This window comes from Haliotis cracherodii, unplaced genomic scaffold (genome assembly GCF_022045235.1).
Source record: "Haliotis cracherodii isolate W230 unplaced genomic scaffold, xgHalCrac1.p SCAF_6, whole genome shotgun sequence".
NCBI lineage: Eukaryota > Metazoa > Mollusca > Gastropoda > Lepetellida > Haliotidae > Haliotis > Haliotis cracherodii.
Window position 1 is genome coordinate 772,270 of NW_027266319.1, and position 27,799 is coordinate 800,068.

The 27,799-nt window shown below is 45.6% G+C and overlaps 1 protein-coding gene across 1 annotated transcript; it reads right to left on the reverse strand.

Moving 5' to 3' along the window:
* Positions 1 to 565: 565 nt before the first annotated feature.
* On the reverse strand, positions 566 to 27,424 carry LOC139446157 (uncharacterized). The gene is made up of 14 exons (XM_071227456.1): positions 27,368 to 27,424; positions 24,090 to 24,126; positions 22,320 to 22,392; positions 19,705 to 19,829; positions 18,192 to 18,255; positions 17,770 to 17,882; positions 16,467 to 16,533; positions 15,703 to 15,809; positions 14,978 to 15,050; positions 14,306 to 14,418; positions 13,802 to 13,901; positions 12,254 to 12,381; positions 10,746 to 10,904; positions 566 to 750 (listed from the first exon to the last, which is right to left on the reverse strand). Exons 1-14 carry the CDS (start codon positions 27,422 to 27,424, stop codon positions 608 to 610), a joined length of 1,359 nt encoding a protein of 452 aa, XP_071083557.1. The 3' UTR covers positions 566 to 607.
* Positions 27,425 to 27,799: the final 375 nt, after the last annotated feature.

A 27,799-nucleotide genomic window follows, 5' to 3' on the forward strand; every position in this document is an offset into this window, starting at 1 on the left:
AAAGTAATGGGCTGTGTAAATTAGAATGAGAAATTATACAATATGTGTTTTAGGAATGTAGAAACATTCGTCCACTTTGTACATGCACGGAAAGTTGGCTTCTTGAGAAAACAGAATTGAAAATCGTTCTCAACAAGAATATGCTTCTTGATTTCCCAGATAGATATAATTACCCTTTAAATATAAAAAAAATAATGGTGAAAAGACTATTTTCTGAAAATAAACAGCAAATACTGCCAACTTTCCAACATATTCAACTTAAACTGTCAGAATATTATAATATAGCAAAATTTACAGCTGCCTTAACCGAAAATACTGAAAAGGTTTATAAGTTCTGGTTAACATGTCATATGCTTTTCATATACAATAAAAATGAAAAGACAAAAAAACAAGAACAGCCTAAACAAGCTGGAGTCGAACCTGGTCGACTGCGTGATGAACGAACGCACCCATTGTCATCCCGGTGTCTGTCGTCCCTCCCAGACGCTGAAGCGGTGGTAACGCATTATACGTTCAATACTTCTACTGAAATACAAACAAGAGAAAATAGGTCTGCATGAGTTTATTCAGCCCACAGCAAAGTTGCAGTGTGGTTATGTCAAGGTTGCTAGGCTCCCTGGATGAGTTTCTGGGCGGCAGTAATGGCGTCCACCGTCTCCTGGGCCGCATGGAGTGTCTCCTCCGCCTCCATCTTGGCCGACAGGATGTACGCCGATAGGAGCGTTGTGTCCACCGCCTTGGAGCCGTGACCTGACAGGAATGAGGATGCACTTTGTACAGCTCGCCAACATTCGAGCATTCATTCATTCATTCCTGGGTCTTAAGAGGCGTTACTGGGACAAGGGTGTAAATGGGTCGAGAGTGTATGTGTGTAGAGGGTGTATGTGGGTAGAGAATGTATGTTGGTAGAGGGTGTATGTGGGTAGAGGGTGTATGTTGGTAGAGAGGGTATGTGGGTAGAGGGTGTATGTCGGTAGAGGGTGTATGTGGATAGAGGGTGTATGTGGGTAGAAGGTGTATGTATGTAGAAGGTGTATGTGGGTAGAGAGTGTATGTTGGCAGAGGGTGTATACGGGTAGAGGATGTATGTGGGTAGAGTGTGTGTGTGTGGGTAGAACGTACATGTGTCAGTAGAGGGTGTATTTGGATAGAGTGTGTATGTGGCTAGAGGGTGTATGTGGGTAGAGGGTGTATGTGGGTAGAAGGTGTATGTGGGTAGAGGGTGTATATGGGTAGAGGGTGTATGTTGGTAGAGGGTGTATGAGGGTAGAAGGTGTATAAGGTTAGAGAGTGTATGTGGGTAGAGGGTGTATGAGGGTAGAAGGTGTATATGGATAGAGAGTGTATGTGGGTAGAGGGTGTATATGGGTAGAGGGTGTATGTGGATAGAGGGTGTATGTGGATAGAGGGTGTATATGGGTAGAGGGTGTATATGGGTAGAGGGTGTATGTGGTTAGAGGGTGTATGTGGTTAGAGGGTGTATGTGGGTAGAGGGTGTATATGGGTAGAGGGTGTATGTGGTTAGAGAGTGTATGTGGGTAGAGGGTGTATATGGGTAGAGAGTGTATATGGTTAGAGAGTGTATGTGGGTGGAGGGTGTATGAGGGTAGAAGGTGTATCTGGGTAGAGGGTGTATGTGGATAGAGGGTGTATATGGGTAGAGGGTGTATGTGGGTAGAGGGTGTATGTGGTTAGAGGGTGTATGTGGGTAGAGGGTGTACATGGGTAGAGGGTGTATGTGGTTAGAGAGTGTATGTGGGTAGAGGGTGTATGTGGGTACAGGGTGTATGTGGGTAGAGAGTGTATGTGGATAGAGGGTGTATATGGGTAGAGAGAGTATGTGGGTAGAGGGTGTATATGGGTAGAGAGTGTATGTGGGTAGAGGGTGTATGTGGGTAGAGGGTGTATGTGGGTAGAGGGTGTATATGGGTAGAGGGTGTATGTGGGTAGAGGGTGTATGTGGGTAGAGGGTGTATGTGGGTAGAGGGTGTATGTGGTTAGAGGGTGTATGTGGTTAGAGGGTGTATGTGGATAGAGGGTGTATGTGGGTAGAGGGTGTATATGGGTAGAGGGTGTATGAGGGTAGAAGGTGTATCTGGGTAGAGGGTGTATATGGGTAGAGGGTGTATATGGGTAGAGGGTGTATGTGGATAGAGGGTGTATGTGGGTAGAGGGTGTATATGGGTAGAGGGTGTATATGGGTAGCGGGTGTATGTGGATAGAGGGTGTATGTGGGTAGAGAGTGTATGTGGATAGAGGGTGTATATGGGTAGAGAGAGTATGTGGGTAGAGGGTGTATATGGGTAGAGAGTGTATGTGGGTAGAGGGTGTATGTGGGTAGAGGGTGTATGTGGGTAGAGGGTGTATATGGGTAGAGGGTGTATGTGGTTAGAGGGTGTATGTGGGTAGAGAATGTATGTGGTTAGAGAGTGTATGTGGTTAGAGGGTGTATCTGGGTAGAGGGTGTATGTGGGTAGAGGGTGTATGTGGGTAGAGGGTGTATGTGGGTAGAGAGTGTATGTGGATAGAGGGTGTTTATGGGTAGAGGGTGTATGTGGGTAGAGGGTGTATGTGGGTAGAGGGTGTATGTGGGTAGAGAGTGTATGTGGATAGAGGGTGTTTATGGGTAGAGAGAGTATGTGGGTAGAGGGTGTATATGGGTAGAGAGTGTATGTGGGTAGAGGGTGTATGTGGGTAGAGGGTGTATGTGGGTAGAGGGTGTATATGGGTAGAGAGTGTATGTGGTTAGAGGGTGTATGTGGGTAGAGGGTGTATGTGGTTAGAGGGTGTATATGGGTAGAGGGTGTATGTGGTTAGAGGGTGTATATGGGTAGAGAATATATGTGGTTAGAGGGTGTATGTGGGTAGAGGGTGTATGTGGGTAGAGGGTGTATGTGGTTAGAGGGTGTGTGTGGGTAGAGGGTGTATGTGGGTAGAGTGTGTATGAGGGTAGAGGGTGTATGTGGGTAGAGGGTGTATATGGCTAGAGAGTGTATGTGCTTAGAGGGTGTATATGGGTAGAGGGTGTATATGGGTAGAGGGTGTATGTGGGTAGAGGGTGTATGTGGGTAGAGGGTGTATGTGGGTAGAGGGTGTATATGGATAGAGGGTGTATGAGGGTAGAAGGTGTATCTGGGTAGAGGGTGTATATGGGTAGAGGGTGTATATGGGTAGAGGGTGTATGTGGATAGAGGGTGTATGTGGGTAGAGGGTGTATATGGGTAGAGGGTGTATATGGGTAGAGGGTGTATGTGGATAAAGGGTGTATGTGGGTAGAGAGTGTATGTGGATAGAGGGTGTATATGGGTAGAGAGAGTATGTGGGTAGAGGGTGTATATGGGTAGAGAGTGTATGTGGGTAGAGGGTGTATGTGGGTAGAGGGTGTATGTGGGTAGAGGGTGTATATGGCTAGAGAGTGTATGTGCTTAGAGGGTGTATATGGGTAGAGGGTGTATATGGGTAGAGGGTGTATGTGGGTAGAGGGTGTATGTGGTTAGAGGGTGTATGTGGGTAGAGAGTGTATGTGGATAGAGGGTGTATGTGGGTAGAGGGTGTATGTGGTTAGAGGGTGTATCTGGTTAGAGGGTGTATCTGGGTAGAGGGTGTATGTGGATAGAGGGTGTATGTGGGTAGAGGGTGTATGTGGGTAGAGGGTGTATGTGGGTAGAGAGTGTATGTGGATAGAGGGTGTTTATGGGTAGAGAGAGTATGTGGGTAGAGGGTGTATATGGGTAGAGAGAGTATGTGGGTAGAGAGAGTATGTGGGTAGAAGGTGTATGTGGGTAGAGGGTGTATGTGGTTAGAGGGTGTATGTGGGTAGAGGGTGTATATGGGTAGAGAGTGTATGTGGTTAGAGGGTGTATGTGGGTAGAGGGTGTATATGGGTAGAGGGTGTATATGGGTAGAGAGTGTATGTGGGTAGAGGGTGTATGTGGGTAGAGAATGTATGTGGTTAGAGGGTGTATGTGGGTAGAGGGTGTATGTGGGTAGAGGGTGTATGTGGTTAGAGGGTGTATGTGGGTAGAGGGTGTATGTGGGTAGAGGGTGTATGTGGTTAGAGGGTGTATGTGGGTAGAGGGTGTATATGGCTAGAGAGTGTATGTGCTTAGAGGGTGTATATGGGTAGAGGGTGTATATGGGTAGAGGGTGTATGTGGTTAGAGGGTGTATGTGGGTAGAGGGTGTATATGGCTAGAGAGTGTATGTGCTTAGAGGGTGTATATGGGTAGAGGGTGTATATGGGTAGAGGGTGTATGTGGGTAGAGGTTGTATGTGGGTAGAGGGTGTATTTGGATAGAGGGTGTATGTGGATAGAGGGTACATATGGGTAGAGAGTGTATGTGGGTAGAGGGTGTATGTGGGTAGAGAGTGTATGTGGATAGAGGGTGTATGTGGGTAGAGGGTGTATGTGGGTAGAGGGTGTATATGGGTAGAGGGTGTATGTGGGTAGAGGGTGTATGTGGGTAGAGGGTGTATATGGGTAGAGGGTGTATGTGGGTAGAGGGTGTATTTGGATAGAGGGTGTATGTGGATAGAGGGTGTATATGGTTAGAGAGTGTATGTGGGTAGAGGGTGTATGTGGGTAGAGGGTGTATGTGGGTAGAGGGTGTATGTGGGTAGAGAGTGTATGTGGATAGAGGGTGTTTATGGGTAGAGAGAGTATGTGGGTAGAGGGTGTATATGGGTAGAGAGTGTATGTGGGTAGAGGGTGTATGTGGGTAGAGAGTGTATGTGGATAGAGGGTGTATGTGGGTAGAGGGTGTATGTGGGTAGAGGGTGTATATGGGTAGAGGGTGTATGTGGGTAGAGGGTGTATGTGGGTAGAGGGTGTATATGGGTAGAGGGTGTATGTGGGTAGAGGGTGTATTTGGATAGAGGGTGTATGTGGATAGAGGGTGTATATGGTTAGAGAGTGTATGTGGGTAGAGGGTGTATGTGGGTAGAGGGTGTATGTGTTTAGAGGGTGTATGTGGGTAGAGGGTGTATGTGGTTAGAGGGTGTATGTGGGTAGAGGGTGTATGTGGGTAGAGGGTGTATGTGGTTAGAGGGTGTATGTGGGTAGAGGGTGTATATGGCTAGAGAGTGTATGTGCTTAGAGGGTGTATATGGGTAGAGGGTGTATATGGGTAGAGGGTGTATGTGGTTAGAGGGTGTATGTGGGTAGAGGGTGTATATGGCTAGAGAGTGTATGTGCTTAGAGGGTGTATATGGGTAGAGGGTGTATATGGGTAGAGGGTGTATATGGGTAGAGGGTGTATGTGGTTAGAGGGTGTATGTGGGTAGAGGGTGTATATGGCTAGAGAGTGTATGTGCTTAGAGGGTGTATATGGGTAGAGGGTGTATATGGGTAGAGGGTGTATGTGGGTAGAGGTTGTATGTGGGTAGAGGGTGTATTTGGATAGAGGGTGTATGTGGATAGAGGGTACATATGGGTAGAGAGTGTATGTGGGTAGAGGGTGTATGTGGGTAGAGAGTGTATGTGGATAGAGGGTGTATGTGGGTAGAGGGTGTATGTGGGTAGAGGGTGTATATGGGTAGAGGGTTTATGTGGTTAGAGGGTGTATGTGGGTAGAGGGTGTATGTGGTTAGAGGTTGTATGTGGGTAGAGGGTGTATGTGGGTAGAGGGTGTATGTGGTTAGAGGGTGTATGTGGTTAGAGGGTGTATGTGGTTAGAGGGTGTATGTGGTTAGAGGGTGTATATGGGTAGAGGGTGTATATGGGTAGAGGGTGTATGTGGGTAGAGGGTGTATGTGGGTAGAGGGTGTATGTGGTTAGAGGGTGTATGTGGTTAGAGGGTGTATGTGGGTAGAGGGTGTATATTGGTAGAGGGTGTATCCGGTTAGAGGGTGTATGTGGGTAGAGGGTGTATATGGCTAGAGAGTGTATGTGGGTAGAGGGTGTATGTGGGTAGAGGGTGTATGTTTTGTAGAGGGTGTATGTGAGTAGAGAGTGTATGTTGGTAGAGGGTGTACGTGGGTAGAGAGCGTATGTTTTGTAGAGGGTGTATGTGGGTAGAGAGTGTATGTTGGTAGAGGGTGTACTTGGGTTGAGAGTGTATGTTTTGTAGAGGGTGTATGTGGGTAGAGAGTGTATGTGGGTAGAGGGTTATGTGGGTAGAGAGTGTATGTGGGTAGAGGGTGAATGTGTGTAGAGGGTGTATGCGGGTAGAGAGTGTATGTGTGGATAGAGGGTGTATGTGGATAGAGAGTATATGTGGGTAGAGAGTGTATGTTTTGTAGAGGGTGTATGTGGGTAGAGAGTTTATGTCGGTAGAGGGTGTATGTGGGTAGAGGGTGTATGTGGGTAGAGAGTGTATGTGGGTAGAGTGTGTATGTGGGTAGCGAGTGTATGTGGGTAGAGGGTGTATGTGGGTAGAGAGTGTATGTGGGTAGAGGGTGTATGTGGGTAGAGGGTGTATGTGGTTAGACGGTGTATATGGGTAGAGAGTGTATGTTGGTAGAGGGTGTATGTGGGTAGAGAGTTTATGTCGGTAGAGGGTGTATGTGGGTAGAGGGTGTATGTGGGTTGAGAGTGTATGTGGGTAGAGTGTGTATGTGGGTAGAGAGTGTATGTGGGTAGAGGGTGTATGTGGGTAGAGGGTGTATATGGGTAGCGGGTGTATGTGGATAGAGGGTGTATGTGGGTAGAGAGTGTATGTGGATAGAGGGTGTATATGGGTAGAGAGAGTATGTGGGTAGAGGGTGTATATGGGTAGAGAGTGTGTGTGGGTAGAGGGTGTATGTGGGTAGAGGGTGTATGTGGGTAGAGGGTGTATATGGGTAGAGGGTGTATGTGGTTAGAGGGTGTATGTGGGTAGAGAATGTATGTGGTTAGAGGGTGTATGTGGTTAGAGGGTGTATCTGGGTAGAGGGTGTATGTAGGTAGAGGGTGTATGTGGGTAGAGGGTGTATGTGGGTAGAGAGTGTATGTGGATAGAGGGTGTTTATGGGTAGAGGGTGTATGTGGGTAGAGGGTGTATGTGGGTAGAGGGTGTATGTGGGTAGAGAGTGTATGTGCATAGAGGGTGTTTATGGGTAGAGAGAGTATGTGGGTAGAGGGTGTATATGGGTAGAGAGTGTATGTGGGTAGAGGGTGTATGTGGGTAGAGGGTGTATGTGGGTAGAGGGTGTATATGGGTAGAGAGTGTATGTGGTTAGAGGGTGTATGTGGGTAGAGGGTGTATGTGGTTAGAGGGTGTATATGGGTAGAGGGTGTATGTGGTTAGAGGGTGTATATGGGTAGAGAATGTATGTGGTTAGAGGGTGTATGTGGGTAGAGGGTGTATGTGGGTAGAGGGTGTATGTGGTTAGAGGGTGTATGTGGGTAGAGGGTGTATGTGGGTAGAGTGTGTATGAGGGTAGAGGGTGTATGTGGGTAGAGGGTGTATATGGCTAGAGAGTGTATGTGCTTAGAGGGTGTATATGGGTAGAGGGTGTATATGGGTAGAGGGTGTATGTGGGTAGAGGGTGTATGTGGGTAGAGGGTGTATGTGGGTAGAGGGTGTATATGGGTAGAGGGTGTATGAGGGTAGAAGGTGTATCTGGGTAGAGGGTGTATATGGGAGAGGGTGTATATGGGTAGAGGGTGTATGTGGATAGAGGGTGTATGTGGGTAGAGGGTGTATATGGGTAGAGGGTGTATATGGGTAGAGGGTGTATGTGGATAAAGGGTGTATGTGGGTAGAGAGTGTATGTGGATAGAGGGTGTATATGGGTAGAGAGAGTATGTGGGTAGAGGGTGTATATGGGTAGAGAGTGTATGTGGGTAGAGGGTGTATGTGGGTAGAGGGTGTATGTGGGTAGAGGGTGTATGTGGGTAGAGGGTGTATGTGGGTAGAGAGTGTATGTGGATAGAGGGTGTTTATGGGTAGAGAGAGTATGTGGGTAGAGGGTGTATATGGGTAGAGAGAGTATGTGGGTAGAGAGAGTATGTGGGTAGAAGGTGTATGTGGGTAGAGGGTGTATGTGGTTAGAGGGTGTATGTGGGTAGAGGGTGTATATGGGTAGAGAGTGTATGTGGTTAGAGGGTGTATGTGGGTAGAGGGTGTATATGGGTAGAGGGTGTATATGGGTAGAGAGTGTATGTGGGTAGAGGGTGTATGTGGGTAGAGAATGTATGTGGTTAGAGGGTGTATGTGGGTAGAGGGTGTATGTGGATAGAGGGTGTATATGGTTAGAGGGTGTATGTGGGTAGAGAGAGTATGTGGGTAGAGAGAGTATGTGGGTAGAAGGTGTATGTGGGTAGAGGGTGTATGTGGTTAGAGGGTGTATGTGGGTAGAGGGTGTATATGGGTAGAGAGTGTATGTGGTTAGAGGGTGTATATGGGTAGAGGGTGTATGTGGTTAGAGAGTGTATGTGGTTAGAGGGTGTATATGGGTAGAGAATGTATGTGGTTAGAGGGTGTATGTGGGTAGAGGGTGTATGTGGGTAGAGGGTGTATGTGGTTAGAGGGTGTATGTGGGTAGAGGGTGTATGTGGGTAGAGGGTGTATGTGGTTAGAGGGTGTATGTGGGTAGAGGGTGTATATGGCTAGAGAGTGTATGTGCTTAGAGGGTGTATATGGGTAGAGGGTGTATATGGGTAGAGGGTGTATGTGGTTAGAGGGTGTATGTGGGTAGAGGGTGTATATGGCTAGAGAGTGTATGTGCTTAGAGGGTGTATATGGGTAGAGGGTGTATATGGGTAGAGGGTGTATGTGGGTAGAGGTTGTATGTGGGTAGAGGGTGTATTTGGATAGAGGGTATATGTGGATAGAGGGTACATATGGGTAGAGAGTGTATGTGGGTAGAGAGTGTATGTGGGTAGAGAGTGTATGTGGATAGAGGGTGTATGTGGGTAGAGGGTGTATGTGGGTAGAGGGTGTATATGGGTAGAGGGTTTATGTGGTTAGAGGGTGTATGTGGGTAGAGGGTGTATGTGGTTAGAGGTTGTATGTGGGTAGAGGGTGTATGTGGGTAGAGGGTGTATGTGGTTAGAGGGTGTATGTGGTTAGAGGGTGTATGTGGTTAGAGGGTGTATGTGGTTAGAGGGTGTATGTGGTTAGAGGGTGTATATGGGTAGAAGGTGTATATGGGTAGAGGGTGTATGTGGGTAGAGGGTGTATGTGGGTAGAGGGTGTATGTGGTTAGAGGGTGTATGTGGTTAGAGGGTGTATGTGGGTAGAGGGTGTATATTGGTAGAGGGTGTATCCGGTTAGAGGGTGTATGTGGGTAGAGGGTGTATATGGCTAGAGAGTGTATGTGGGTAGAGGGTGTATGTGGGTAGAGGGTTTATGTTTTGTAGAGGGTGTATGTGAGTAGAGAGTGTATGTTGGTAGAGGGTGTACGTGGGTAGAGAGCGTATGTTTTGTAGAGGGTGTATGTGGGTAGAGAGTGTATGTTGGTAGAGGGTGTACGTGGGTTGAGAGTGTATGTTTTGTAGAGGGTGTATGTGGGTAGAGAGTGTATGTGGGTAGAGGGTTATGTGGGTAGAGAGTGTATGTGGGTAGAGGGTGAATGTGTGTAGAGGGTGTATGCGGGTAGAGAGTGTATGTGTGGATAGAGGGTATATGTGGATAGAGAGTATATGTGGGTACAGGGTGTATGTATGTAGAGGGTGTATGTGGGTAGAATGTGTATGTGGGTAGAGAGTGTATGTTTTGTAGAGGGTGTATGTGGGTAGAGAGTTTATGTCGGTAGAGGGTGTATGTGGGTAGAGGGTGTATGTGGGTAGAGAGTGTATGTGGGTAGAGTGTGTATGTGGGTAGAGAGTGTATGTGGGTAGAGGGTGTATGTGGGTAGAGAGTGTATGTGGGTAGAGGGTGTATGTGGGTAGAGGGTGTATGTGGTTAGACGGTATATATGGGTAGAGAGTGTATGTTGGTAGAGGGTGTATGTGGGTAGAGAGTTTATGTCGGTAGAGGGTGTATGTGGGTAGAGGGTGTATGTGGGTAGAGAGTGTATGTGGGTAGAGTGTGTATGTGGGTAGAGAGTGTATGTGGGTAGAGGGTGTATGTGGGTAGAGAGTGTATGTGGGTAGAGAGTTTATGTGGGTAGAGGGTGTATGTGGGTAGAGGGTGTATGTGGTTAGACGGTGTATATGGGTAGAGTGTGTATGTGGGTAGAGGGTGTATGTGGATAAATGGTGTATGTGGGTAGAGGGTGTATGTATGTAGAGGGTGTATGTGGGTAGAGAACGTATGTGTGTAGAGGGTATATGTTGGTAGAGGGTTTATGTATGTAAAGAGTGTATGTGGATAGAGGGTGTATGTGGGTAGAGGATGTATGTTTTTGTAGAAGGTGTATGTTGGTAGAGAGTGTATGTTGGTAGAGGGTGTATGTGGGTAGAGAGTGTATGTTGGTAGAGGGTACATGTGGTTAGAGGGTGTATTTGGGTAGAGGGTGTATGTTTTTGTAGAAGGTGTATGTTGGTAGAGGGTGTATGTGGTTAGAGGGTGTATGTGGGTAGAGAGTGTATGTGGGTAGAGGGTTTATGTGGGTAGAGAGTGTATGTGGGTAGAGGGTGTATGTGGGTAGAGGGTGTATGTGGTTATATGGTGTATGTGGGTAAAGGGTGTATGTGGGTAGAGAGTGTATGTGGGTAGAGGGTGTATGTGGGTAGAGGGTTTATGTGGGTAGAGGGTGTATGTGGGTAGGGTAGAGGGTGTATGTGGGTAGAGGGTGTATGTGGGTAGAGAGTGTATGTTAGTAGAGAGCATATGTATGTAGAGGGTACATGTGTCAGTAGAAGATATGTGTTCTACTCACCACTTCCTGGGTAGGGGGTCGTTGATGGCCCATAGCTGCCGGATTGAGAGCTGCTAGTCGGATAGTAATAGCTGCTGGTTGGATAGTAATAGCTGCTAGTTGGATAGTAGTAGCTGCTAGTCGGATAGTAATAGCTGCTCGTTGGATACGGCGTTGTGCCTGAAACATTAGAAACGTGTTGCACTGTAACAGAGAAAATATATACCAAAACATGGGAATTGAATCAAAATGTTATTATTTTGCATCCCAGGTAGCCCAACGTATTTTGGATATAAGTTGACAGTATTACATTATGCATTGCGCACTAACAAATACATATTCAAACATAACATATACCTATCAGCATGTCCACTCAGGAGACGAAATAAACATCAGTATATTTAAAACCTTCATTTACTCGCTGAATCGAGTTGAACTCGGCATACTGAACTCATAATTCCCTTCAAATACGAGATGCTACAGGGAGTGTCTGATGCTGAAGTGTTCAGAGAGCATGTCTAATGCCGAAGTGTTCAGAGAGCATGTCTAATGCCGAAGATTTCAGAGAGCATGTCTAATATTGAAGTGTTCAGAGAGCATGTCTACTGCCGAAGTGTTCAGAAAACATGTCTAATGCTGAAGAGTTCAGAGAGCATGTCTAATGCTGAAGTGTGAGGAGCATGTGTAATGCGGGAGTGTTCAGAGAGCATGTTTAATGCTGAAGTGTTTGGAGAATAAATCTAATGCTGAAGTGTTCAGAGAAAATGCCTAATGCTGAAGTGTTCAGAGAGCATTCTTATGCTGAAGTGTTCAGAGAACATGAGTAATGCTGAAGTTTTCAGAGAGCATGTCAAATGCTGAAGTGTTCAGAGAACGTGTGTAATGCTGAAGTGTTCAGAGAACGTGCGTAATGCTGAAGTGTTCAGAGAGCATGTATAATGCAAAAGTGTTCAGAGAACATGAGTAATGCTGAAGTGTTCAGAGAGCATGTGAAATGCCGAAGTTTTCAGAGAAAATGCCTAATGCTGAAGTGTTCAGAGAGCATTCTTATGCTGAAGTGTTCAGAGAACATGGGTAATGCTGAAGTTTTCAGAGAGCATGTCAAATGCTGAAGTGTTCAGAGAACGTGTGTAATGCTGAAGTGTTCAGAGAACGTGCGTAATGCTGAAGTGTTCAGAGATCATGTATAATGCAAAAGTGTTCAGAGAACATGAGTAATGCTGAAGTGTTCAGAGAGCATGTGAAATGCCGAAGTTTTCAGAGAACATGTGCAATGCTGAAGTGTTCAGAGAACATCTATAATGCAGAAATGTTTTTACATATTCCCCAATTATACAAATATTCCCTGATGATATATATCCTCCTATAATTTATATCTCATGGTTATACATCACATACATATTATGACACTAATGACATATATATCCCGCTACATATAGAGGTCAACCATCCACGTGAATATAACTGTGCCACATGTTGTTGAACACATTCAGCGGCACACACAGACAACAGCTGGTACGGGAACGTACTGGCCTGAGACAAGATGTATGGACAATTCCAGTTCTTGAACGTGGAGTTGAGCGCCGTGGCTGTGCTGACTGCCGCCTGACAGGTGGGTGCATGGCTCTTCACACACTCCATGTAAGTCTTCATAGAGCTGGGGAGCAGAGACGACAGTGGAATTGTAATTACCCATACGGGATCCATAATTTTAATATTCAGGAATAGTTTAGCTTTCTTCACAAAAAAAAATATCCATTTCCCCTTTTACATTTACCGGCATGATGAGATCTACTACATCTCGTTATTTACCAGCATGATGAGATCTACATCTCCTCATTTGCTGGCTTTATAAGATGTACTATATCTCCTTATTTACCTCCTTGATCACATCTACTATATCTCCTCATTTACCGGTATGATAACATAAGATGTACTATATCTCCTCATTCACCAGCTTGATGAGATCTGCTTCTCCTCATTTGCCAGCATGATGACATATACATTTCCTAAATTACCGGCATGATGACATCTACTTCTCATTTACTGGCATGATGACATCTACATCTCCTCATTCACCGGTATAAACAGAGCGCAATCTCATTTACCGGCATGATGAGATCTACATCTCCTCATTACCAGCATGATGACATATACATCTCCTCATTTACTAGCTTGATGAGATGTACGTCTCCTAATTTACGAGCTTGATGAGATGTATATCTCATCATTTACCGGCATGATGAGATATAGTATATCTCCTCATTTACCTGCATGAAGATATCAACTATATCTCCTCATTTACCAGCATGATGAGATCAACTATATCTCCTTTTTTACCGGTATAATGAGATCAACTTTATCTCCTCATTTACCGGCATGATGAGATCAACTATATCTCCTCATTTACCGGCATGATGAGATCAACTATATCTCCTCATTTACCGGCATGATGACAACTACAGCTGCTCATTTACCAAGATGTTGAGATCTTCATCTCCTTATTTACCGGCATGATTAGATCTACATCTCCTCATTTAACGGAATGATGAGATCAACTACATCTCGTTATTTACCAGCATGATGAGATCTCCATCTCGTTATTTACCAGCATGATGAGATCTCCATCTCGTTATTTACCAGCGTGATGAGATCTCCATCTCGTTATTTACCAGCATGATGAGATCTCCATCTCGTTATTTACCAGCATGATGAGATCTCCATCTCGTTATTTACCAGCATGATGAGATCTCCATCTCGTTATTTACCAGCATGATGAGATCTCCATCTCGTTATTTACCAGCATGATGAGATCTCCATCTCGTTATTTACCAGTATGGTGAAAGCTACACCTCCCCATTTACCAGCATGGCGACATCTACATCTAACTCGTCAAAAGCCCTGCAATTTGGAGATTTGAGTTTCCTTGGGTACACCAGAAACTATGATTGTGGGTTCGATGATGTTACTAGGTTCGCTAACGGACTTGGGGCCTCCCACATTAAGTTTACACGCCATGATATAACTGGAATAATGTTAAAAAACGTTAAACCCAACTCACTCACTCAATCATTTACCTGCAAGAATATATCTCCACTGTTTCGTTGTCGCTGGATATTCTGGACGAATCAATGTAACACGACGCTGTACCGTTACAGTCGTTGATGGGGTCGTTCGCTGCCCAGAACAAAGTAACTCAATCACCGTCGTGCGAAGCCATAATAATTATATTAAGTGACCCGACATTACAGTGCTGATTGTGAGGGAAATATATAAAGCAAGTAAAGAGTCTGACCAGGACAAACTAATGCTTTAAAGCATAATTATTGTTTATTTGTTTGTATGTTTATAAACTAACGCCGCACTAATACTCCCGCTTTGTGACGGCGACCAGTATATAGTCCAGTCTGGTCCAGGCAAACTAGTGACTGATATTATGAGCAACGGGCCATACCGTATGTTGACATTCAATCAAGTCACCGACACTGGGTTCCCGACCCTTGACAATGCTTCATATGACAAGCGTAATGAGGTTGGGGGTTGGGGTTGGGAGTGGGGAAGAATTCTGAAGACGTACTTACAACAGTACTGGCGCTGAAGTATCTGAGCTGTTTTCTTGACGTCATCTAGGTTTTGTCTGTCGCAACCCCTCATGAAGCTTTTGTCCAGACAGGAGACGTAGTCCTTTACAACTCTAAAACAAAACATGATATGATAATTGACACATCCCGTTAATGAAACCCACGTGCTGTCTTACCGATGAGAATAATCACGGCGGAGCTGTCACTGTCTCCTGAATCTCCGAATATTGTTGAATGCCCTGATGAAGTGTCATTGTCTTCTGAATCTCCGAATATTGTTGAATGCCCGGATGAACTGTCGCTGTCTCCTGAATCTCTCAGAGATCTCGATTGCCCCGATGAACTGTCCCGTGGACCTACCCGAGTCTCTCAGAGCTGTTAAATGCCCTGATGAACTGTCCCGTGGACATACCTGCAGCTATCGGAGTTGTTGAATGTCCCGATGAACTGTCCTGATGACCTACACATATCTCTCAGAGCTGTTAAATGCCCCGATGAGCTGTCCCGTGGACCTACCCGAGTCTCTGAGAGCTGTTAAATGCCCCGATGAACTGTCCTGTTGACCTACCCAAGTCTCTCAGAGGTGTTAAATGCCCCGATGAGCTGTCCCGTGGACCTACCCGAATCTCTCAGAGCTGTTAAATGTCCCGATGAGCTGTCCCGTTGACCTACCTGCAGGTATCGGAGCTGTTTGCTGGCATGATGAATTGTGTCTGGCACGTGCATGTGTCTGTCATAGAGATTTCTGCAATGAAATCACGCCCCAAATAGTGTTTTACCGTGAGGCAATGAGTGATATAACCGTTGTGGTGATGTGAGTGATGAAGTGAGTGAGTGAGTCTGTTCTGTGCCGCTTTGAACAGTATTTAAGTCATATCACGGCGTGTCAGCCTTGTGGGAGGAAAGCGAAAATGTAACGAGGGCTCAGACGTTTTGCACTTTGGTGAAAAAACACGAGCACGTGTTTATGTATAGTGCTAATCAACCAAGAAACAATATCAGAGCGATACCTCCCGTCCATGTACAACCTTTGTCTCGTCCAGATTGACAGTTATATCCCATTTAGTTGAATTTGCAATCCTCCAACTGAATTTGACATTATTATTACATCAGCAAAGAACACAGGTAATGATTCATTAAGATCGGGAAATAATTGTTAAACATTACAGATAGTTTCATTAGATAATATGTTCTGTTTAGGCGAGGACCGTAACCTCCCTCCAACCGCCCCACCTCCCAAAACCCCCGACAACCGCCCGTGCTGATAGTTTTAATTTTTAGAACATAGAAAACGGTAACAACGGGAGAGGACTGTACTGTACATAGAACTTTATGTATGTAAATTACATAACATTTTAAAGCTCAATAACTGTCGCTATTTCTGGGTTGAAACCTACCGCAGCCGTCGATGGCGTCTAGGGATGACTGCAGGGTCTGGTTGAATGGAATACCTTGACTATCAGTTGCGGAGTAACCCAGGCACTTCATATACCGCTCGAAGGACCTAATCACACGGGTGGACGAGTATAAGAAGGTGGTATATCATGCTCATATACATCACACGTTTAACCACGGGATAATGGTTGATAGTGGGAGTAACGATTAGCTCCGTAGGTCACTTTGTTGTTGGGCATCCATTGTGACAACCTGATCCACTTTCAAGGCACCTTCCGGGGCGGTCGGGTAGCCTAGTGGTTAAAGCGTTCGCTGGTCATGCCGAAGACCCGGGTTCGATTCCCGACATGGGTCCAATGTGTGAAGCCCATTTCTAGTGTCCCCCGCCGTGATATTGCTAAAAGCGGCGTAAAACCATACCCACTCACTCACCCAAGGCACCTTCCCCAGTAGACATCCGGGTTAGAATTGGCCTTCACAAACCCATGCTTGTCCTAAGAGGCGACAAACTGGATCGGGTGGTCAGGATCGCAGACTTGGTTGATGCTTGTCATCGTAGATTAATGCTTATGATGTAAATAACTGGATTGTCTGGTTCAGACTCGGTTATTTACAAGACCGCCGTCATATAGCTGGAATAATGCTGAGTGCGGCATTAAACAACAAACATACAAAAGGTATACATACAAACATACAAAAGTCGCCGCGGTATTGCTGTACCGCACGCGATTCCTTTGCGGGTGTTTGTAACACCGGTTGTACGTACTCGCAGTTGTAGGTAGGGTTCCAGGAGTTGTAGTTTTGGAAAGTCGAGTCGCACTCATTCCTGGGGGCTGAAATATAAGAAACAATTGCCGCGGTACTGTAGCTCACCCGGTAGAATAATAATAATATTGATTTCAACAGTTTGACAATTTGTAAACAGAAGCAGTCAATGTCTCAGTAGTGTAAGCAACTGTAGTGTGACATATACATTGTAGCATTGATCAATCGTTAATAAATTCAAATAAGCGAACATATTCAAATTATGTATTCTTGTATATCGACATTGTGGTTCAAGAGTAAATTTGTATTTTAAAACAAATTAAATTATTGGATACTTATTGTGCTAGTTACCTATTGAGTTGGCTTTTTCAGAGTGAAAAACCGGGAACACGTGTAACCTTTGGTCCCAATCGGGGTTAATAAGAATGCGATTAGTCTGTTAGGTGCCAAGACAAATGGGACATTCTTGGTGTCACAAGGCGCGTCACTTTGATGCGGGAGGAACTAATGCGGGTCTTAGACGTTTACCACTTATTGTATTGTGTGACAACCCCAGAAGTGTGATAAGGACGATATCAGGGTTCGAACCCCAGAATACAGGGTATCAAGCATGCCAGGCGAACCTATTTGTTTAAAGACCTCCAAGAAGCGGGGGTACAATAGGTCTACAGCAACCCATGCTTGTCGTGAGAGGCGACTATGCTTGTCGTGAGCGGCGACTATGCTTGTCGTGAGAGGCGACTATGCTTGTGGTAAGAGGCGACTATGCTTGTCGTGAGAGGCGACTATGCTCGTCGTGAGAGGCGACTATGCTTGTCGTAAGAGGCGACTATGCTTGTCGTGAGAGGCGACTATGCTTGTCGTGAGAGGCGACTATGCTCGTCGTGAGAGGCGACTATGCTTGTCGTAAGAGGCGACTATGCTTGTCGTGAGAGGCCACTATGCTTGTCGTAAGAGGCGACTATGCCTGTCGAAAGAGGCGACTATGCTTATCGTAAGAGGCGACTATGCTTGTCGTAAGAGGCGACTATGCTTGTCGTAAGAGGCGACTATGCTTGTCGTAAGAGGCGACTGACGGGAGCGGGTTGTCAGGCTCTCTGACTTGCTTGATGCATGTCATCGTATCCCAATGGCGTGGATCGATGGATCGATGCTCATGATGTCAATCACTGGATTGTCTTGTCCAGACTCGATTATGTATGGAAATATTGCTGAGTGCGGCGTTAAACAACACACAAACAAACAAACAAACAAAAAACCTCCCAAGAATATCCAATGTTTGGTAGCGTATAGGCAATACTCACTGATATAATTTGACCTCTCCAACTGCGCGGTTGATATGATAGACGCTGTTGTTGAACCGTCGCATCCCGCCTGCACAGAGTCATACAGACAACCCAAGTACTTCATATACTTCCTGGAAGGTCAAACATGCGGCGGTGTTTACTCACTTCATATGTCATCGTGCTTTTGAAAGATCTGTATAAACATTCTTGATTTCATTAGGGACGAATATTCCAATCTACCAACATTCTTGATTTCATTAAGGACGAACATTCCAATCTACCAACATTCTTGATTTCATTAAGGACGAATATTCCAATCCACCAACATTCTTGATTTCATTGTGGACCACTGTTCTATTCACACACATGTTTCGCTGCAGTGAGAGAAGCAGTGATCTTGATACTACAAAGCCCTGAAGTATAAATACAGGCATACTCACATTTGATCATTCGAGCTGGCGTCGGTCCATCTCTCAATCTGACACTGGCACGTATCGTAGGCATCTGAAAGTGAACAAACACCTAACACACAATTTCTGACACTAGCTTCGTAAAATCACGTAATAATCTCTCTTACTGACGTCCTCTAAGTTTATAATACCGTTTAATATTATTTCTAAATGCAAGAGACTAACCAGTCTAGATTATCCGCCAAAAACAGATTCCAAATGGCAAAATAGAGGTAAAAATTATTTGAATGGACCACTGAAAATCAGTGATGACGCCGGGAGCATCATGTCCTGCCCTACCGGTAGCACCCGTCGCTCAACACAACGTGCATCAAGAAGCAAGTATTTACTGCCTGACTCCGCCCAGCACTACTCCTATAAACAAACCAGGCTGTCACGTGATCGATGAACCAGAACATCCAGTGACACGATATTGCACGTACTGATTTGATGAAACTAATAAAGGACTTTGTGAAAGCTGTGTGACCGCTTCAGTTATACGTTAAACGTTACAGTGGTATGACGTGGTGAGGGAACTCAAATGTGTGCGTGTGTGTCTGTGTGCGCGCTTGTTTGTGCGTGTGTGTGCGCGCGCGCTTGTGTGTGTGTGTGTGTGTGCGCGTGTGTGTGTGTGTGTGTGTGTGTGTGTGTGTGTGTGTGTGTGTGTGTGTGTGTGTGTGTGTGTGTGTGTGTGTGTGTGTGTGTGTGTGTGTGTGTGTGTGTGTGTGTGTGTGTGTGTGTGTGTGTGTGTGTGTGTGTGCACCGGTCCGGACTCATGCCGGTTTTAAAGTGCAACCCACTGAAATACCATGCCGCAGTTTAACATGAATGCCCCACTCAGACACAGTATACTGAATCCAAGCCAAATGCTATATGCTACATTTTCGTGAGTATGACGTCATATTGCTTCAACCGACCAATCATGTGAGCACCTTGATTAAAAGCATGAAAAGATTTGGAAAATATCTGTTGACACTAAGTTGATGGTACACGTGCTTTGCAAATCCTAAAATCGACCGAAATCTGCACGGCAGCTTGCAAACCGAGAGTCGATGTTGTTATGCGGTTTCGTACAGCCAAAATGTAACTCCATAATTCTTGCCAAGTTCGGCAAGGGTGGAAACCGGACTTTTAGAGTCAGTAACCTCCCTTGCCTCGGGAAGATTTGGGACATGGGGATTAGTAATCGTTGGAAAGATGTGACCAAACTTTTAAAAGAAATTTTATCTTTTTCTCACATGTGTTTAATGATATCCGTACATACAAAATACACAAACAATAATAAAAAATTAATTGTTCAAAATACTCCTTACTGTATAATTATTATTTCACTAAATATGTTTATGTTTCCGGCAACAATCATAAGCGGTTCTATCCGACCTATTCCCCCATACAACATGTCGCTGCCGTGAAACGTTGCCCCATTTCCGTCAGGCTGGAGGTCTGTCGGGAGGGCTGGGGACATTCATGCAGCATATTTCGCTGTGCGGGAAATAGGACTTACAGCAGGACTGGTACGGCATAGCGTTACGGTAGTCGTAGATGTTGTTGGTGTCGACGTTGCTGAGGGGGCAGCCGGTGGACAATTTAGTCGTGTAGGTCAGACAGGAAACGTAGTTTTTAAGTGTCCTGTGGAAAAATATACTGTTTACTTCCGACACAACAGAACAGGAGCATATCAATCTCATTAAATTCAAATCTTATTTCTCGCTACTGCTGAACAAAGATCTGAGGACATCCCTTTACGGGTCACGTCAGACCAACCTTTCGCGAACTTTGACCGACCAATGGAACGACTCACAAGGAGTCGACAATAGCCGTAACTGTCGTTTGAAATACCCCTTCGAGGTTGCATGATTAGATAACAAATTCCGACTGTCACTTTCCGAATCTGGTAAGCGACGCTCTGATTGGTCGGATGAAAGGTCGTTTTGACGTGACCTGTAATGTTATGTCCTCAGATCTTTGTTTGGCGGTAGCGATACCTAAATCTGATTTTAATAAGATTGGAAGCACTTATTCACACAGTTAATGAAAGCGATTATTTCGTGTGAGGCCAATTCCGATAATCAGAAGTGATATTAATGTTTAGAAGTGATCCATACATTCTCACGATATAATCCGAATCCTACCTCGGATCCTGCTTTTGACAGATTATGGAATAGATGGTGTCGCATACATTTATCTCCTCATAGCTCGAGTTGAGTATTTCGTCAAACGTAACTTTCGTTCAAGGGGACTACGTTCTCCCACTCGACAGTCCCAGCACAACTGATTCAAGAAAATCGATTAAACCATTCCCAAATCCGTTGACACCCGTGAAGATTCAGGCAGAGAACAGGTCTCCAGCAACCCAGGCTTGTCGTAAGAGGCGACTAACGGGATCGGGTGGTCGCTGACTTGATTGATGCATGTTATTGTATCCCAGTTGCGTCGATCGATGTTCATGATGTCAATCACTGGATTGTTTAGTCAGACTCCATTATTTACAGACAGCCGTCATATAGCTGGAATATTGCTGTGTGCGGCGTTTAGCAAAACAAATAAACAAACAAACATCATTGACAAAGTGAGTTGTACGATTTCGACTAAATCATAAAAATGTGTTCACAAATGGCTATTAATTTGTGAAGATACTAGGTGACTGCGAGGTGAGCGTATCCTGCCCCATCGGTGGCATCCGTCACAATTACATGCAAAGGCAAGTCAATTGTTCGCCTGAAAAAACACGGGGATATATGAGATACAAGACACAATAGGGAATTCTATTGGACATTTGCACAGCGAATTGGGGAATTGGGGCTCCTGAGAACTAAAGGGTAACAGCGAAAGTTGCTACTCCATGCATACTCCCGGATAAACAAATGTCCATATTGCCAAATCTCTGGTTAGGCCGAAGGAGGGAAAAACGGTGTCTCACTGTTTACTAGCTGAGGATTCGAACCTGGGCTTGCATTATAACGAGCGAAAGCTCCATCATCAAGCTCGGGGCCCTCCCACCAGTCAGCAACACAGAAGGAACGGCCCACTCACCTGCATCTCTCCACCAACAAGCCCCTCCCACCAGTCAGCAACACAGAAGGAACGGCCCACTCACCTGCATCTCTCCACCAACAAGCCCCTCCCACCAGTCAGCAACACAGAGAGAACGGCCCACTCACCTACATCTCTCCACCAACAAGCCCGGGGCCCTCCCACCAGTCAACAACACAGAAGGAACGGCCCACTCACCTGCATCTCTCCCCCAACAAGCCCCTCCCACCAGTCAGCAACACAGAGAGAACGGCCCACTCACCTACATCTCTCCACCAACAAGCCCCTCCCAGCAGTCAGCCCACTCACCTGCATCTCTCCACCAACAAGCCCCTCCCACCAGTCAGCAACACAGAGGGAACGGCCCACTCACCTACACATCTCTCCGCCAACAAGCCCCTCCCACCAGTCAGCCCACTCACCTGCATCTCTCCTCCAACAAGCCCCTCCCACCAGTCAGCAACAAAGAGAGAACGGCCCACTCACCTGCATCTCTTCACCAACAAGCCCCTCCCACCAGTCAGCAACACAGAGAGAACGGCCCACTCACCTGCATCTCTCCACCAACAAGCCCGGGGCCCTCCCACCAGTCAACAACACAGAGAGAACGGCCCACTCACCTGCATCTCTCCACCAACAAGCCCGGGGCGCTCCCACCAGTCAGCAACACAGAGAGAACGGCCCACTCACCTGCATCTCTCCCCAAACAAGCCCGGGGCCCTCCCACCAGTCAGCAACACAGAGAGAACGGCCCACTCACCTACATCTCTCCACCAACAAGCCCGGGGCCCTCCCACCAGTCAGCAACACAGAGGGAACGGCCCACTCACCTACATCTCTCCACCAACAAGCCCCTCCCACCAGTCAGCAACACAGAGAGAACGGCCCACTCACCTACATCTCTCCCCCAACAAGCCTCTCCCACCAGTCAGCAACACAGAGAGAACGGCCCACTCACCTGCATCTCTCCGCCAACAAGCCCCTCCCACCAGTCAGCAACACAGAGAGAACGGCCCACTCACCTACATCTCTCCCCCAACAAGCCCCTCCCACCAGTCAGCAACACAGAGAGAACGGCCCACTCACCTGCATCTCTCCGCCACGGACACAGAATTGGTCCTCTCAGCTATGAAAGCTACTTTGCATGAGTTACAGGTTTCTGAAACATCAAACGTCGCACGATCAGCAGGTAACGCGGATACAGTCAATGTGAAGATTCATTTAGAAGTGATACACATAAGGAAGAGATTTTATGGATGTAATTTTTTTTATTATGAGGAACACAATGTTTTGGAGTACACTCTTCAAAAAAAGAAACGCACAGGTAGACGTTTAGTAAATTTATTGCACCTAATAAAGTCGCTATATTTAGTTTAATATCCTAGACACAAATATGACATTTTGTAGCTCGATAGTCACATGATGTCGTTGTACAAAGGCATTAAAAACTGTTCATTGTCATGTCACATAAGACCCATGATTGCGCTGAACTCAGTATCTCGTGTGACCGCCCCGGGCAGCAATCACGGCTCTGCGTCTCCGCGGCACTGACTGGATAAGTGTACGAATTCTGTCCTGTGCCATTCTGTGCCATTCTGCTTGTAACGCGTTGGCCAGTTGTGAGAGTGTCTGCGACGTGTTCTGACGTTGACGTACACGTCGATCGACTTCATCTCAGAGGTGTTCGATTGAGTTGAGATCTGGAGATCCCGACGGCCAGGGCAAGTCGTTGATGTTGGCATTATGAAGGTAGTCTACCGTGACACGAGCTATGTCCGGTGGAGCGTTGTCCTTTTAATAGCCCTTATCACGAGTTACGAATGCCACGTGCATTTTGCTTCACTTTTTTCCTCCTTTCGAACAAGTGTGAAAACAATGCTGTTTAAGACATTGCAAAACGACAACGGTTGCGTTTTGAGCAACATTTATCGAATGTCAGGCCACTTACATTTTAATTTTTTGAAGAGTGTATATACTTACCCCTTCATCAGGTGAATAAATTCTATGAGGCAGATAGATTTTCTTGTTTTCGTAATAATGTTTGCGTTTAGAACCTCCACTCATAATATATAAATTGAAACAGGCAGATGGAGGAAAATACCATTAACTTAACGATACTGCCAATGATATGACAGGAGAAGAATTTCACTATTTCTTTGTCTGTCCGTCATTTGAAACAGTGAGGAAACAACTGGTTCGAATTATGAAATTGCTTTTTATTTATTAGGAACATTGAAAAACTTTTCTAGGTAGTGTAAAATAATCGTGTTGAAGTCTAAACCTGGAAAGAATGTTTCATAAATGTTGGTACAAATTTCCAGAATGTTCGGAAGAGATGTTTATGAAATTGTAATATTATTTTTATGTACGTACACTTTTGTATCAATACATGACATAATCTGATGTGACTGTTGGCGACCTGACGGAGACCGGCACACGTTGGGTTGATTGAGAGAAAGGATGGTTTTTAATGGTCAGTGTGGAATGGAATGGAGAACCCCCTCACCTCCCCTACATCCCCCACCACCCCACACCCTACATCCCCCACCACCCCACACCCTACATCCCCCACCACCCCACACCCTACATCCCCCACCACCCCACACCCTACATCCCCCACCACCCCACACCCTACATCCCCCACCACCCCACACCCTACATCCCCCACCAACCCACACCCTACATCCCCCACCACCCCACACCCTACATCCCCAACCCCCACATAGTTCTCTAGGACACATGTACCGAAAATATCCTTCACCAGCTTTTCACACTACAACTCCAACTTGCGTAGAAACATATTTCAATTAATTGATTGAGAATACATAGTACCTTGTCAGCGTAGTTTACACTTACTTGTTTCTCTTTTCTGTCGATCTCCAGCAACTAACACCTGAATAAAAAACAGAAGTGTTAACTGATTGTGTGATTCCATACCGTCTAACAGCTATTTCTAACTGTGAACAGTTGATTTGTCAGACAAACCAGAAGTAGAGAGGATCTCATTGTCTTCAGCCTGAATGAGTAATCGGGGATCTATTCTAACCCGAGACAAATACCACAGGGGGAGTTTTGATGTCGACAGATATAGACGGGCTATACTGTGTATTGCCCTTCTCCAGGGGGCGCTGATAGTTGGGGGGGGGGGGGCTGTTAATGTTCGAACCTCAGATGCATTGAAATCATCAGTGGCAAGATCATGGGTGGCCTACAGTGAACAACAAAGGTTGTATTTGCGATAACATTCTCTTAAAGCACAGATTCTAGAACTTTGAATCCCGGATTGAACTCAACTGAAATCCGGTACTAGAATTTGTGCTTTACTTTTTATACCCCGTTCACATGCACAACATTTACTAATACCCCGTTCACATGCACAACATTTACTAATACCCCGGGTCACATGCACAACATTTACTAATACCCCGGTCACATGCACAACATTTACTAATACCCCGGTCACATGCACAACATTTACTAATACCCCGGTCACATGCACAACATTTACTAATACCCCGGTTCCATGCACAACATTTACTAATACCCCGTTCACATGCACAACATTTACTAATACCCCGGTCACATGCACAACATTTACTAATACCCCGGTCACATGCACAACATTTACTAATACCCCGGTCACATGCACAACATTTACTAATACCCCGGGTCACATGCACAACATTTACTAACGCAAGTAATTTTGCCCATGTGTAACTATACATACGGGTGTATATGTAAATGTACTATGCGTTCACATGAAAATCAACTTAGGTGTAAATAAAGTATGTAAAGTGTGTAAGACCTTCAAAACAAGACAGGTTGTTTTCCAATCACAAAGGGGGGCACGGTTGGCCCAGTCGTCTGAGGCGCTGCGACTCGCTGTGCAGAGTTGCGTCCCTTGGGCACGCCAGAAACCCATGATCGTGGGTTCGCATCCCGGTTCGCCCCGATTATGTTTCTAGGTTTGTCAGTACCATACCCGTGCTCGTGGGTTTCACCGAAGTGGTAAACGTCTGAGACCTGCATCAGTTCCTCCCACATTAAGCTGACACGCCGCGATATAACTGGAATACTGTTAAAATCGGCGTTGAACCCAATTCACTCACTCACTCACTCCAATCAAAATGAATGAGAAGAGCGTTACTTCACCGAAAATGTTCGCGTGAAGCAACATGTGTTTGATTTAATTTGAATACAAAGTTTTGACTCCTTGAAACCAAAAGAAAACACTGTCCGCTCAACCCTGTATATACGCATAAAAGTTGGCAACTGTTGACAATTTGTTTGGCGTTGACAAAAGAACAGATATTAATTACTTCATCCTCTTACGTTGACATAGACGTTCACAATCCAACATATACACACAGTGCAGATTTACATTGACATTTGCACCTGCTCCAAACATGATGCAAATCTGCGCCTGGTGTAAATATACACACACGAATAAACGCGTTCACATGAGTATACTCACGTATGTGTCTCTACACACGTATACACATATACACGCATATGTATAGAGGCGCGTGTGAACGGGGTATAAGAAAGTGTTATCCCAAATATAACATTTGTTACGTTTGACCACTTTCTAAATGGTATTGTGTTTTCATACCATAACAAGTTCAAACATCAATTGTGAACATTGATGCCGCTCTTCACTTCGATGGTATGGCTGGGTATGGCTGGGGTGGTATGAAATTAGACATATGCAGTCACAAGTTACTGTTCTGTTCGTTTCATCCAGAATACACCTTGCGTGAAGAGACAGAGAGGTCATCATTCAGACAGCGTAACGTACATAATATGAGGTACCTCTATTCCACGACAGAGGTACGTGTAATCTACGACCGTGGTATCTGTAATCTTCGACACAGGGACCTGTTATCTAAGACAGAGGTACATGTAATCTACGACAGAGGTACCTGTAATCTACGACAGAGGTACGTGTAATCTACGACCGTGGTATCTGTAATCTACGACACAGGGACCTGTTATCTAAGACAGAGGTACGTGTTATCTGCGACAGAGGTACGTGTAATCTACGACAGAGGTACCTGTAATCTACGACCGTGGTATCTGTAATCTACGACACAGGGACCTGTTATCTAAGACAGAGGTACGTGTTATCTACGACAGAGATACCTATAATCTACTACACAGGTACCTGTAATCTACGACAGAGGTACCTTTATCTACGACAGAGGTACCTGTAATCTACGACAGAGGTACCTTTATCTACGACAGAGGCACCTAAAATCTGCGACAGGGTACGGGTGGCCCCTTGTTGTAAGGTGCTCACTCACTCACTCACTCACTCACTCACTCACTCACTCACTCACTCACTCACTCACACACTCACTCACTCTCACTCACTATTGGCACGGGACACCTGTAATTGGCTTTCCTTGTGGTACCCATGTGACCATTTGAATAATCGAACCCGGGTTTTCGATTTGACGAGCGCCTTAACCATTATGCTATCCCATCGCCCTCTAACTACCGTGACTTAGGAAGTAAAATATGCTTCACAATCAAATAAGCTTAGGTAAAACAGCGGGAAGCGTAGGTAAAACAGAGGGAAGCGAAGGTAAAACAGTCGGAAGCGTAGGTAAAACAGCGGGAAGCGTAGGTAAAACAGTGGGAAGCGTAGGTAAAACAGTGGGAAGCGTAGGTAAAACAGTAGGAAGCGTAGGTAAAACAGTGGGAAGCGTAGGTAAAGCAGTGGGAAGCGTAGGTAAAACAGTGGGAAGCGTAGGTAAAACAGCGGGAAGCGTAGGTAAAACAGAGGGAAGCGTAGGTAAAACAGTAGGAAGCGTAGGTAAAACAGCGGGAAGCGTAGGTAAAACAGAAGGAAGCGTAGGTAAAACAGTAGGAAGCGTAGGTAAAACAGTGGGAAGCGTAGGTAAAACAGTGGGAAGCGTAGGTAAAGCAGTGGGAAGCGTAGGTAAAACAGCGGGAAGCGTAGGTAAAATAGTGGGAAGCGTAGGTAAAACAGCGGGAAGCGTAGGTAAAACAGCGAGAACTGTTGATTGAAGTGACACAATACTGTGCAAGAAAAATGCAAACGTTTCCAAAATGCTTATGAAATTATTAGCTTTTTAAAAATATGTAAAATTTGCATAAGAATATAATACCTGACAGGTGTAGATCAGCGCGAGAACAATGACAGCCCGGAACATGTTGTGTTTCATTTGGAAGCAGTGGGGTGACAAGCAGCCTCGCCCCCTGTATTTAAGTAGTTGGTCGTACACGTGTCTAAATAAAACACCTAGAAATACAATCGTCGACCAATCGCACAGGTCACTGTTTAAACGCACCTGTAGATGAGTATAGGAATGTGAGCGGGTCATCGATAACGAGGGGCTCAGTTTCCCACCTGTCCCCCTGGTCAATCAAAGGGCCTCTCGTGTGTCATCGCTAAAGGTGCATGTACATAATTGTCTCGTTACACCTGTGTACAGGTCACATAAGGCCGCGCGTGATGACATCTGGGTATACAACACATTGCCTGACGAATCTCACCTGACTTCCATATTTGTGCAGTGTTCGGTTTTCATGGATTATTC